The sequence below is a fragment of the Strix aluco genome, chromosome 1, assembly GCF_031877795.1.
Source record: "Strix aluco isolate bStrAlu1 chromosome 1, bStrAlu1.hap1, whole genome shotgun sequence".
Lineage (NCBI taxonomy): Eukaryota > Metazoa > Chordata > Aves > Strigiformes > Strigidae > Strix > Strix aluco.
The window spans coordinates 146017328-146031026 of NC_133931.1; the positions used below are offsets into that span (position 1 = coordinate 146017328).

At 37.4% G+C, this 13699-nt stretch overlaps 1 protein-coding gene across 9 annotated transcripts in view; it reads right to left on the reverse strand.

The window, feature by feature from the left end:
* The window catches only part of THRB (thyroid hormone receptor beta), a 175569-nt gene that overhangs the window by 38224 nt on the left and 123646 nt on the right, over positions 1-13699 (reverse strand). The window contains exon 1 of one of the 9 annotated variants that reach the window (XM_074838877.1): positions 1228-1675. The exons of the other annotated variants lie outside the window; for them this stretch is intronic. Coding sequence (XP_074694978.1) covers positions 1228-1675 — 448 coding nt within the window. Of the gene's footprint in view, positions 1-1227; positions 1676-13699 lie in introns of those variants that run through there. 9 annotated transcript variants of the gene reach the window in all.

Here is a 13699-nt window from a genome sequence, read left to right on the forward strand (position 1 = left end):
TTGAGAAAGTAACCGCCGGTACTTAAAACATGTACCTTTTCTGAGTCATTCCCTACCCCAACTCAACATGAAAACTTCAAGGTAAAAAGTTCCATTTGTTCAAAAATAAAACCAAGCAGAAAGCTAGCTAATGTAGCTTGACACAACATAATTAAGACTCTTGGGTGGGACTGTCTGGGTTTGGCAGCCTCCTGACAGCCCTTAGTAAGACGTTAAAGCGATCAACACCTGACATCTGTTAGCAAAGAGGCATTCTGAGGTAAAGAGCAACTAAATCTAAAGAAATCAGGTACTTAGACCAGTTTAACTTTTTCATGAGGTGATATCCTGCCTGACACTGTAATCTTTCTTCCTGGAGTGACGCAAGACTTAAGTAAAAGAAAACAACTTACAGTCACTCCCAGTATGCAGTAAGTATTTTTTAGGCGAAGAACAATCAAGAATTATTTATCTCTGTTTAAAAGGAATAAAAATAATTTAAACACTAAATTTGTGCGAATACCTAAACAATTGTGATTCTTAAAAGGAATTCCTTCAATACTGCACTGATGTGAAGAAAAAAACTATGTGAAAGAAACTGGTTAATGCTCCTCACTACTAAGGCAAAGAATATTCATAACAAGAAGTTCCATTTATTTAAGCTCTGTATGTGTACTTACTGAGGCTTTGGGGATGGCTAATAATAAGAAAGAAGAAAAGGCAAACAACACAGACACAGGTGAGAGAAGACCCTGAAAGTAGTAAAAGAATGCTTTCATTTGCCTTTGCATTTGTAATGTATCAAAGCTATGCCTTATTTAAAAAGGCCAGGTTCAGAGAAGATTTTTGATCAGCTTATCAGGGCCATAAAGATGGAGACAAATAAATTTTTAAAGGGCTAAAAGAATATTTTATTTTATAATATAAATATCTAATATATATATATATATATAAGAATTATTTTATATTAGACATCACACAGAAAAACCCAGTAAGTACTCATCACATTGTCATCAGGGATTTATCTTCACAAAGCTATAAAATTGAATAAAAATCACAATTATCCCTGCTGAAAAAAAAAAAAAATTGTAGCAAGAAAACACCTCCCATATAATAATGCCTTTACCAATGGCCAAATCCCTGACCAGAAACAAAGATATAACAACATGGGTTTGTTTTTTGTTTTTTGTTTGTTTTTTTTTTTTTAAATACAGCATTTGCTGTGCTCTGCATAATAATGCCAGTTACCTTTACACTTTTTTTCTTCTTTTTGGTATTCCTGGGCACTTGACATGACTTGAAAGTTTGCTTTTGTACGGCCTGGCTGTAAAATTGTGCTAGTCCACGTTGAAGCATGTTGACATTGCGAAAGCTGCTGTCCATTCCTCTGGATATCATAATTTTTGGGCTGTCTTTTCCTACTCAAATGGCTTTCCACTATGCCCACTACATTCCATTTCTGATTTCTGTCAGGAAGGTGAATCAGTCTGTCCCATGACAGGAGGCCACGTCCTAGATGTTTGGCAAACACTGCAGGGCTACAAACTGTTGGCATTGCCAAAATCTTGCTCAGGAGTGGAGTTTTGGAAAGCAAGTGGTTCCCCAGCTCTCCTGATGCCGTGGAGTTCCCATGCATCTCCACTTGACCGCACTGATACGATGCAGAGCCTTTCAGCCATGCCCATTCAGCCACCATAGTTCTCCTTCGGTACAAGTAAATATAAAATTTTCCCGTCTGTGAAGCCTGAACAAGTAGGTAGATCTGTGTGGACAGGCTAACACTAGATGTAACTTTCACAACATCACAACTACAACATGGGCCTCAGGGCAAGTTACCACCAATTTATTGCCTTGCTCATATGATCATTTGAGGTCTTGCAGGTCGACGCTGGTCGGGAACAATTTTCAGATACTTAAAACACAAAACATCAAGGATTCAGCCTTGTTTGACTTTGCTCTTATCGTAGGCTGACCTGAGGGACACTCTGTTACCTAAGTGTGACATTCTTATGTGGGCATGCTTAGCAGTTCCGCTTTTGCTACCTACTGCGTTTCTCTATCTGTGGTTACAGTGGAGTATCAGAGACACTAATTTTATCACAGGAGTATGGACGTTTGGGTCCAGTGTAGATAATGAACAATACTAAAGCTGCATGATTTGATCTAGTTAGAAATTATTTTATTTTATATGTATTAAAATTAAAATACTAAATAGCTTTCTAGCTTGCATCTCGAAAATAGCAAATTCCAGACAGTTGATGACTGATATCCACTGTGGTTTTAATCAGAGTAAGATTCTGCTATTTTAAGGGACCTAAGAGTTAATTTTATATACATTTCACTTAGTAAAGTAATTCATACACATATTAGTAAATAAGTGCATACTAAGTCCATAATTTCCTGATAAAAATTATTAAAAATAACTTTGGATTTCAGTTACCAGATCTATCATACTGTTGCTGTTTATGAAAGTTTTGTCTTAAGACTTCTGTTAAGTGGAACATTGCTAATATAGGACATATTCAAAAGACTTAATTATGGTTAGTATTAAATACTGTTATCTTATGTTAATCCTTGATAGTATATATAGCTTTCCTCAATATCTTCTTTAATTTTACATGTAAATGCATACCTTTTTTTCTGCTGGGAGTGTAAGCTCACCTGATATTTGAAGTTAAAAGTCCACTCCCTCTACTCACTGTATCTCAGCTGGACATCAGTAACACGAATTTGTATGAGAAACTATCTGTCATCGCAGACTTCAATGCATAGGGCAGGTAAGTTAACTACAGAATTTGCACTTACCTACTTACTTCTGGCTTTATAGATCTGCTCTTAGTTCAGACTTGATTTTCTTAGTAAAATTAAAAACTAACTCTAAATGCAGGTAATATGGCAAGAGCGCATCACTTGTAGGAGGATAATCAGATTTAAAATAGAATAGTGGAAGCAGCCCAGAAAATACTAGGCAATTTAAAAAAAAATAAAAGAACAGAATATAAAACTTTTTTTCATAATTTGAACACTTCTATATCTTCTAGACTTCATAATAAATTTCTGCTCACAGGGAGAGACTGGATTGTTCTGGTAAGACCCTCTGGGAGCTGCACAGAACTTCCCTGTAAGTACTGAACCAAATTTGACCACCTCACTCTTCTTGGCACGGAGAGGAACTGTGCACTATAACCCAGCCTTTCACTAGGCGCTGGGTAACCTCAGATAATGTACCCTTCAGTACAAGGCTACTCTCCTCTTCCTTGTCTTCCTTCATGTTCTAGTTATCTCCCTGCATGGATAAAATTGCATCTTTATATAAATGAGTCAGGCATGTGCAATATATATATATAAAATATATGCATTTCTATAATTCATTCATAAATAGATACTTCCATGCTTTGTCGATTTCTTGAGTGGACCACTGACCCTACACAATCTTCTCCACATAGTTTTAAAAAGCCAGTTATATCCTCAGTTACTCAGTTCTTGCTATTAGTTCTGGAAATAAGATCAGTGGTTCATAATCCAGGCTGTTCAATCTTGTTAGGCAAAAATTCCTGTATCCTTTTCCCAAATTTATCTTTGATATTAAAGGTCATCTTTGCTGTCTTTCAGTCTATGAGGATTTGCTTTACCTTTGATTTTAATTAAAAAACATATACACACCACAATGGTAAAACTTTCGTTCCTCAATGATTCAGAGAGGATGTCACACAAGGATTCCAGATTTTCAACTTCAGCAAGAAACTCTAAAACCCTCCTTAACTTAAAAAATAAAATTAAAACATATTTTCCATTTTCTGTGTTTGCAAAGCATCTGTGGGATTTTAAAATATGATTCTAGACACATTTAAACTACAGGAAGAAACTGATATTATTATAGCTTCCATCATTTGGAATTTGCCCAGGCAGAGTTTACAAACGTTAACCCAACATCAAGCAGCTTTTTCCTCTCTTTTCCTTTTAGTTGCTTCTGAAATTTGCCTATCTTGACTCCTATGTTAGCTACAGTTTATTTAATTGTACGAGCTTCCACTTTATTTCACAAATTCCCTTAAGTCACCAGGGATATTTTACATTCAAATTTTGCTAGACGAGGGTGAAGTTGTAAGGAACTACCACTCAGGGGTCTCATATTTGTTTCCTTTTCTTATACTTACTATACTGTGGTGCAGCAGATATATATGTCCTAAATTACCATTCAGGTTATTAAAATGTTAAATTACAGTTTCACCACAGGACTACATTATTTATTCTACTCCTTTTGTTTTAACATATCTTGCCTGAATTTCTCAAAAGCATTTTTCTTTTTCTTTTTTTTTGTCTTCCCCAAGAGAGAATGCAGTTTAAATCTCCTACATCTGCTCTTGGTTTTGTCAAACAAAAACCCTTGATAAAGGATGATAATGTAATTTTGTCTGAGCCCCCTAATCGTAAGAGAGGCATCCCTCTCTCTCCCTCTAGCTACTGTTAAAATGGCTATAATCAAGGCAGAAAGCAGTACAGCCTACTGGGATGAATCATGACTGAAACCACAGGCCCTGTTTCAGAGTAAAGAGGGACTAATAAGAAGGGCCTAGTGCTCTTCTTGTCAACATAAGGAAAGGAATCATCAAGCTATTTCAGAGATATAAAGGCAGCACATTGTAGCAGTAACCGGCATCTGAGCAGTCAACAGTCCAGAAGACTTTCTCAAGTTCCCATCAGAGTGTTTAAAGGTAAGTTTATTTTATAGAAGCAGAAAAGTTTTAGCAGATGAAGTGCCCATTGAGCTAAACTAAGAGGACGGGTGAGGAGAATCCCTCAGAAATTGTTTATTACAGACCAAGACAAAGACTCTTAATGGGTGATTGTAAAGGTTGGCCTGTTCTCAGATATGCAGTGTAATCTGAATGTCAGTGTATAAAGGATTATTAAAAACAATGGAACAATTACTTTCTTTTCATCTCAGTTACATACTTTTTTTCCTACTTCTCTATTAGTATCTGCCAACATTGGTAAAGGAAGAGATACAAAAAGCCACTCCCTTCTTTAGTACATCTCAAGAGAAGGGAATAGTAACTTGTTTCTTCCAGAAGGATGGGAGGTGGTAGCCCGCCAGCCAGCAGGACAGCGGTTCTTACTGCCATGAGCTGTGTACCTATCCTGAACTTTGACCGTGACAAAAACTCAAAGACTGCACAGCACAGAACCAAAAAGCCTGCTGAAAAGAGTGCCTGTTCCCTGTGCTCACCACAACAACCATAAATGTACCACATTAAATCCTCCCTGCTGTGCCCTGAAAGCTACACTCATTTTTCCTAGCTCAGGATCTGCCCTGTAACACTCAAGGCTGGTCTGTGTAATACCATTAGTACTACTGCTGCTCGATCCCGCTGTAGCTCCTGTTGACAGCTAGCTCCATCGGTGATGAAAGCTGCTGTGTGACCACACAGGCAATCAATCAGTCCCTGCTCCTCAGAGACTGTATTGCTCACACTGTTTTGGGGAGTGCAAACATTTCTTTTTCACCCTCAGCAACAGGCTGTCACTTAATTTCGAGGCAAAAGGTAAATCAACAGTTCTGGGATGTCAGAGGATTGCTATTTTTACAGTTACAAAGACATTTCCTCTCACAACAAAAAGTTATTTTACATTCTAAAACTGCTCACAGAATTTCAACTTGTAGCTGATCAAAACAGTAGCAGTAGGTGAAAATATTAGCAGTCTCTGAATTGTCACTTACCTGATCGCAAAACAAAAGATTGACAAAAGAGATTCTTAAGTAAAGTTTTGCCTCTGCTCGTATTTGAAGTTTACTGAAAACAGAGCAGCAAGGGCAACAGCACTTTACTAGTTTTTTTTAAAACATTGAAGTATGCAAGCATCTAAGGACACTGAAGTGGGTTGGCTTCAGAGAGATCAACTAAGGCAAATGTAATCAGGATTAGACTGAGGGGGGCATAGTAGGTTGATCAAGCAGCCTAGCTTTGTATGGACCTGGTCCAATGACACTAGATGATTTTTACTTAATGACTTAAGAAAAAAAAGCAAGCAAGCTACCATTAAAGGACATCTCCCAGCAAAATTAAAACCCAATTCATGTTTTGTACAAGCATTTTAAAGCACACAAAGTAACTATAGGTAAAAGTATGTAAAGTTTTCATGTGTGTTTGTGCTGGGAATGATAAAACTACCTGTGCCAGACAAGGCTTAAGGTTTAATTTCTTCTTGTTAATGTTGCAGTCAGTTCACAGCATTTTGTTTTCTATACTTTATTTTGCTTCTCCTCTCCTCCCCTCCTCCCCTCCCCTCCCCTCCCCTCCCCTCCCCTCCCCTCTCCTCTCCTCTCCTCTCCTCTCCTCTCCTCTCCTCTCCTCTCCTCTCCTCTCCTCTCCTCTCCTCTCCTCTCCTCTCCTCTCCTCTCCTCTCCTCTCCTCTCCTCTCCTCTCCTCTCCTCTCCTCTCCATTCTCCTTTCCCATCCTCCTCTTTTCTCCCAAGTAACATCACAGCATTTTCTTCTATTCTTCCTTATCAAACAGGGGAACACTTCACAACTGAGTCTCTCAAGTTTTAAGCTGGGTTCGTGTGATCCTTGAATAAGCAGAAGGATGGAGCACAGCTAACACAGACTAGCCAGATTCTTCTCTAAATATGCAAACCCTGACTTCATATAATGTGCTAAATAAAACCGTTGAGAATGTGTGATTTCTTTCCTAAATTTTAAAAGGTAAAAATGACAGTGACTATAAGAAAAAACTGTACCACGAGAGAAAGGGACTCTTGCAGGTGGGACTAGTGATGTCTGCTGAAACCACGAGGTGGTTTCCAGTATTTCAAAAACATGTGTGTATGTGTATGCTTGTGGAAGTAAAGAGAGTCAGGATTATTTCATCCAGGACTGCTGTACTGTTACTTGCTTTAACAGTGGCAATATTATAAAATATTTAAATATTACATTTTAGAATATGGCTTTCAATATAAATTAATTTTCAGTATTTGCAAGCAATCTTTTGGACAAAGATTACATCATCATGAAAGAAGAGTGCGCACATATTACAATAAACTTTGTAAAGAGTTTTTAATGTGTAAGAAAAGGTAACATTAAGAAACTTGTAATATACAGTGTAATAGCTTTATCCTTGTTCTTGCTGACAGATATCTTAATGAGCTCCTCAGTGCGAACCAGTGTAATCGCTTTTTAAAGACACACTGAATTTCTATTAACTATTAATGTAATACCAGACATATACTTATCTCATCAAGAACCTGGGCTTGACATTATGCTCAAATTTCTAAACATAAGAAAAAAATTAATCAGAGGAAAAGAATATCCAGAAGAACGTGACAGCTCATCTGTAAGTTAACTGGAGGCAGGTTCTGAGCACAGAGAAGCAAATGGTTCAGTGTTTTGGTAGGTGAAGAGCTATCTGAAACCCTCTTCTTAGAGAAATGAACAGGAGTTGTGTACCCAAATATCGAATCTTGTGACAGCTACAGATACAATAAAAATACTGAAAGAAGCGAATGACCAAAGCTATATGGGAAAAAGCAGTAAGATACCGGACGCACAATGGAATGAGAAAGGTGATGTTAACCAGTATAGTCACATAGATGCTAAATGCATTTGACCCTCTCATAGTTCAGTACAACACATGGGAGGAAGATTTTCTGAGAACAAGGTATACCTGAGCATGGCAGCTCTGTTCAAACCACAGGGTTCGCCTGGTTACCGTCTCCAACAGGAGCCATAAGCAGATACCCAGGGAAGAGCAAGAACAAAGCAGGCATATATGAGAGATCCCACCAATAGTCTCCCAATGCCCAGCTACTTGTCAGCCCAAGGACTGCCTGAGCCCCTGGAGCCAATCTAAACTGTAGTAATACCCAAGAGGTCTCTCTCTGAAGTGCAGCCCAGTCTCCTCTTGCGTACACTTCTTGCATTCACAACACCCTTTGGCAAGCAGTTCCAGTACCTGGCTCTCTTTAATGTCCAACCCAACCCCTCTGTTTGTTCTAAACCAAGATTAATTTGATGCCCAACAGTGACCCACCTCTCCAGGACTCATTTTGCAGACTGCTGCTTGTATGAATATGGGAATGTTAATGGACTTTTACTATTTTCACATTGTGTCTTTTAATGCCTGGGAACCTACTAAAATAAAAGTGACAAGCCAAAACACCATTTCCAGATTATGGATCAAAATACCATAAAGGAGATCTTTAAAAACGTTGTGCTGGAGAAGTTACATAGTACAGCAAAGTGAAAACCTTAATCCACCTCCTATGGGTGATAAGGAGCAGCACAGGGACTATATACAGCAAGTGAGGTGATACATAGCACAACTCTAAGAACAAGTGCCACAACTCTAAGAGGCAATAAATCAACATTGTGACCAGCAAATGTTAAACCAATATAATGAATGCTTATAACAAATTTGTTGTAACGCACTCTGATCAGATCTGTGGTGATCTTAACCCTCTGTGCCCCATGCTGCGCACCAAGAAGGACTGTTGTGGTTTAAATCTGGCCAACATGCACCATGCAGCCACTCACTCACCCTCCCCCTGCCCTGGGGATGAGGGAGAGAATTGGAAGGGTGACGGTAAGCAGACTTGTAGGTTGAGAGAAAAACAATTTAATAATCAAAATAAAATAATAGTAATAATAATAACAACAGAAAATAGAATGAGTAACACACAATGCAATTGCTCACCACCCACCGACTGATGCACAGCCCGTTCCTGGCTAGCAATTCCAGAGAAGAGAAAATTCCAAAACTGAAATCCTGGAAAGAGAGAGCAAGCTTCCTGGCCCACCCTCATCTATATACTGAGCATGACATTTTATGATATGGAATATTCCACTGGCCAACTTGGGTCCATTGCTCTGGCTGTGCTTCCTCCCAGCTTGTGGTACACCTGCACACGGGCAGGACATGGGAAGTTGGAAAGTCCTTGATTTCTTGGCAATAATTAAAACCATCAGCGTACTATCAACGTTCTTCTCGCACCAAATCCCATACTGAATCCAAAACACAGCACTACTCCAGCTACCATGAAGAAAATTCAACTCTATCCCAGCCGAAACTAGAACGTTGAAATTACAGTGAAACCATTTCGGAAATCACTCAAATCACTTCCACAAATCATACCACTACCACCATTTTGTAAAATCCTGATTCTGAGTATTTTCTGAGTGCTGAGTGCTTTCGCCATGAGCTTTCACATCAGTTCACATGGTCTTTCCTCAACCCCACATTAGACCTCCCAGCCCTCCCCACTGAGGAATGGACAGCATATTTGGCCACTGTTTACTAACAGCAAATCCTGGGGATATGTGCACATAATTGAAGCTCTTTGTTTTTTCAAGATGATGAAACAGTTCGAGCTATTTTAGTTCTAGAATTGCTTAAAGAAATAGCCTGTATCTTGAAATAACACCTCCTGTTGAAGGACTGAGGTTTGAGCAATGCCCAGGTAAAAAAAGAGGTACTAAAACTAGCAGTCTTGACAAATATATAATTTGTGAAAGACAAAAAACAATAAGTAAACAAACAAAGTTAGCCCAAATAATGCAGTCAAAGGCTTCTTCAGAAAGAAAGACAAACTGGGATGTGAGGAGAGCATTCTTTAAAACTTGAAAGAAACTGAAGCTTGGTACAGGTCTAAACAGTTTTCAGACATGTGATCACATACATAACAAAGCAGATCTGAAAGTCTGGCCTTCATGTTTTGCAACCTTTAAACATTTCCTTAAACATGTCTTCTTTTATGATAAGCGCTGTTAGTGAGTCTGATGCTTTAAAGAATATCAACAGAAATCCACTTAGGGAATGTAAAAGGTATTTTGTTTATAGGGAAATAACTGGAAAATGCCTGATTGGATAGTAGCTTTCCTATAGTTCATCGACAGCTTTACATTTGGCACAAAAAATTACAGTCCTCTCTACATATAGGACTGCATATCAAGGACAAGTGTAAGCTCTGACATACAATCATCAGAAGAACTGAACAGCAGTCTGTGGTCAGGCTTATGAAGAGCATAAAATGGCAGGCTGCAACTCCTGTGGCAAGCACAGCAAGGGAAAGTGTTTCATTTAATAGGCTAGTGGAGAAGACTTAGGAAAAATACAAGGACATTTTGGGTTTTTTTAATTAACTATTTTAAAAGGTTTTTGTCTGTGACATTAACATGTTTTACATTGACAACACTATGCACTCCTTCTTACTGATGGCAGCAATGAAACACTGTTACACAGTCTAAGAATGACATTCAGAATTTCAAACACAACAGTCTGCTCCCATCAGAAATAAATTTCAGAGAGTTAACCAAAAAAAGCACCTCTGGTTTAAATAAAATTATCATAGAAAGGGACTAAGTATACCGATGGATTGTTGAAAAAAAATAGAAAAGGAAAAAAATATCAGCCCTAACATAATGAAACGTACTTAAGAAAATGGCTAGCAGATGTTGCAAAGCTAAAAAATCACGTGTTTGTTTTCTCTGTTCTTTGTGAAACCTAACCAGATCCATTTTTTTTTTTTTAAATGTGTGTATCTTATCTGGAAAATATAGCAGGTATCCATGAGCTGTAAATACCAAACTTAAACACCTTTAGAAACACACAGACATAAAATCTTCCTGCTTCTCCTAAAGAAACAAACAGCTCTTCAGAGAGCCTTTTTTTCCCCCCATGATGGGAAAGAAAACCCCAACACATTATTAAAAAATTGCATAAAAAAATGTTATACAGACTACTTGCCTTTTGAAACTTTTGGATTTATATAGCACTTTTTGAAAGCACTTTTTTAAACATTAAAGTTTAAAACAAAAACATTAAAATAAAACCAGAATGTCTGTAACCTAGAACTTACCAAGTGTGATATTTTTAACTGCATATTCAAAAATACGCTTCTAAGTAATAAGAGCCATCATGGAGTGATTCATAGCTTCATGCAAAAACATCCCACAATATAAATCTTGTTAACCTTTTGAAAATCCCCAAAAGCTCATTACAAAGCTGCTGAATCCTGGCGTAACAAAACCGTATATTAAAGTATTTACTGTCCTTCTAGAAAGTCCATTACTTAAAAGAAATAATACACTTGAGTTAGTTGGATTTTATCATGGTCTGGCAGCAACGAAGTGTCAGACATTGACGTATGTCAAATTAAATTATCCTAGGAAAATCATTACAGAATTCAGGAGAAATAATTTCTCAATTGATGTTACACAATAAACTATCCTCCACCTGAATTAATGGCCAGTTTACAGAGTAATGAGCATTACAGTGAAAAGACTCATCAAGAAAAGGTGGCACCTTTCCTATCCTATTACTCTTCCCTGTTCTTGGAAACTACATGCAACACCCTTGGAGGCACTGATTTTCAGATGGATTTGTTGCACAAAAGCTGATTAATTTTCTTCTCCAAATGAGTGACCTGTTACAAGAAATGCTGCATATGAAATTCCACTTAATGAAAATATGCATTTATAACATTTAAATTATATTCCCTAATGTAAGCACTTAATTTTATTATAATTCCTATCTTGATCTAACTTTACAGTCATTAGCAAACAGAACACTGTGAATATTTCGGAGTAGAAGTCTGAGTCAATTATGAAACTCCAAGTAAAAGCAGAGTAAAATCCTGGCCTTACTGAATCCAGACCAAGAGCTGCTGCAGACTTCACTGCCACCGCTATTACATTCTTTACATTTGATCTTCATCTGCCATGAAGGTGAAATTAATGAGATTTACTGTATTCTACAAATAACTATTTTATGGTTTTAGAACCAATTCGTCAATTCCTTCTTCAGTTCTCACTCCAGTAAATGAAGTAAGACAAAGATCTGTCCTAGGGCTTGCCCTGCATTTTGGGAGAAAATGTACAGAAGAAAGCCTTCAGTGATAAATTATTGCTAGTGGATAGGATGCTAAAGCCAGAAGCCTCACTACAGTATTTAAGCAGCAAGAATTTTTTAATTAACCATGTTACATATTTATTTGAAAGTACTCTCTTCTCAATTAGAAAATAATACTTTCCAACTTTTTCGTTCTTCTATTCCCTTGTGCAAACATATGGCACAAAGACTTGTAGTTATTGCTAAGACAGTACTAATTTTTAAAACGCGTATAATTTTTTTTCCCAGGTATTACTCTGTGGACAGTAATTGCTGGTGCCAAATGTAAAGCTGCTGCTGAACTATGGGGGGAGCATTCAATCAGTCATTTTCCACTTATTTCTATTTAAAAAAAACCCCAAACATATTTTATTTACGTTCCCTAAATGCATTTTGATGTTGTTTAAAAGCATCAGATCTGCTGCAGCATTTATAGACAACGAACATTTAAAAAAAATGAGGTTTCGAAACAGGAAAGCTAAACTCTCAGATTTGCTTTGTTACATTTATGTGTGTGATCACTCATCTGAAAACTATTTATTTTAGGGATGTACCAGGCTTCAGAGTCTGAGAACAGAATGCATCTGTCTCAGACTTGGTACTCAATTGCAAGACATACTATGTCCAGTTCTCCCTCTCCAGAAGCATCCCTTTATCTCAGTGTTTGGTCAGCATCTCAGTTATGTGTACAGAAAATTGGTTAGGCAAGTTTTGACACTTAGAACTGGCAGAGTTGCAAAAGCATACCGACAAACAGTGTTTACAAAACCTGTGGGTCCAGCTCTTCACTTGTCAGCTTCTACTGTCATCAAGTACCCAATATTAGGTGTTCATTAACTCCATCTGTATTGCTGTGTGAACTCTATTTTGACTGCATTCTAAGAAAAAGGAAGAGTAGTTTGGACTTCATTAACTCAACGTTTGCCTTTCAGTTAATCTTTTTGCATGCAAAAACTGTACATGGTGCATTGATTTTGCTTTTTATTTTTCATTTTATTCATTTTTAAGTAATGGCTTCTACACCTCTGAAATCCTTCCATGTTACCCATAACTTTGAAGTTCCCAAAATAATTTTGGAAAACTTGAACTCTCCCTTTATTAAAAGCTATAAGCACATACAATTACAGACGCGTGCCATAAAATAATCACACCAGTACGTTTTTTTTAAGCTGAGAAGTCAAAATATTAAAAATATTTTTCCTATGGCAACTGCAAAATGTAGTAAAGCTTAGCTTTACTACCAAAGGCCAAATTCTACAGTCTTCTGTCAGAAAAACTTCTCTAGATTGCACTAGAAACTGGAGGTTTTTGGACAATGCCTACAAGAGGAAAATTCTTACTGCAGTAAAAATTTAACATATGGGCAGAGAAATTATCTATCAAAAAATCAGAATAATACAGCCTATTATTTTAGGCAACTGGTTTGGTTTTGGATTAGATTCTGCTCTCATATTCCAGTGACTCAGTAACAGAATCTAAGCTTTCATTTTCATTCATTAGGAAAGGAGTCCTGTCTGGCTCTGGATGGTGGTATTTATGCAGTTTTTATAGAGTTTGAAAGATTTTTATTTCATCCATGCTTCTTTTCACATTCACACTCATGTAGGGAATTTCATTCCTATAATGAGAAACAGCAAATATAAACTGCTCAGAATGAAAAGTGCTGGACATCTACAGCTGTACCAACAGTCATCTTCTGCAGTGAACCTTTATTTTCGCCTGGTGATTATTTTCTTTGCACATATTTGTTCTGCCCACGTCTTTCAAAAAAAAAACCCCACAGAAAATGTAAGTCCTTCCAATTAGGCTTTGTGTTTCACTGAGCTTAGCAGAG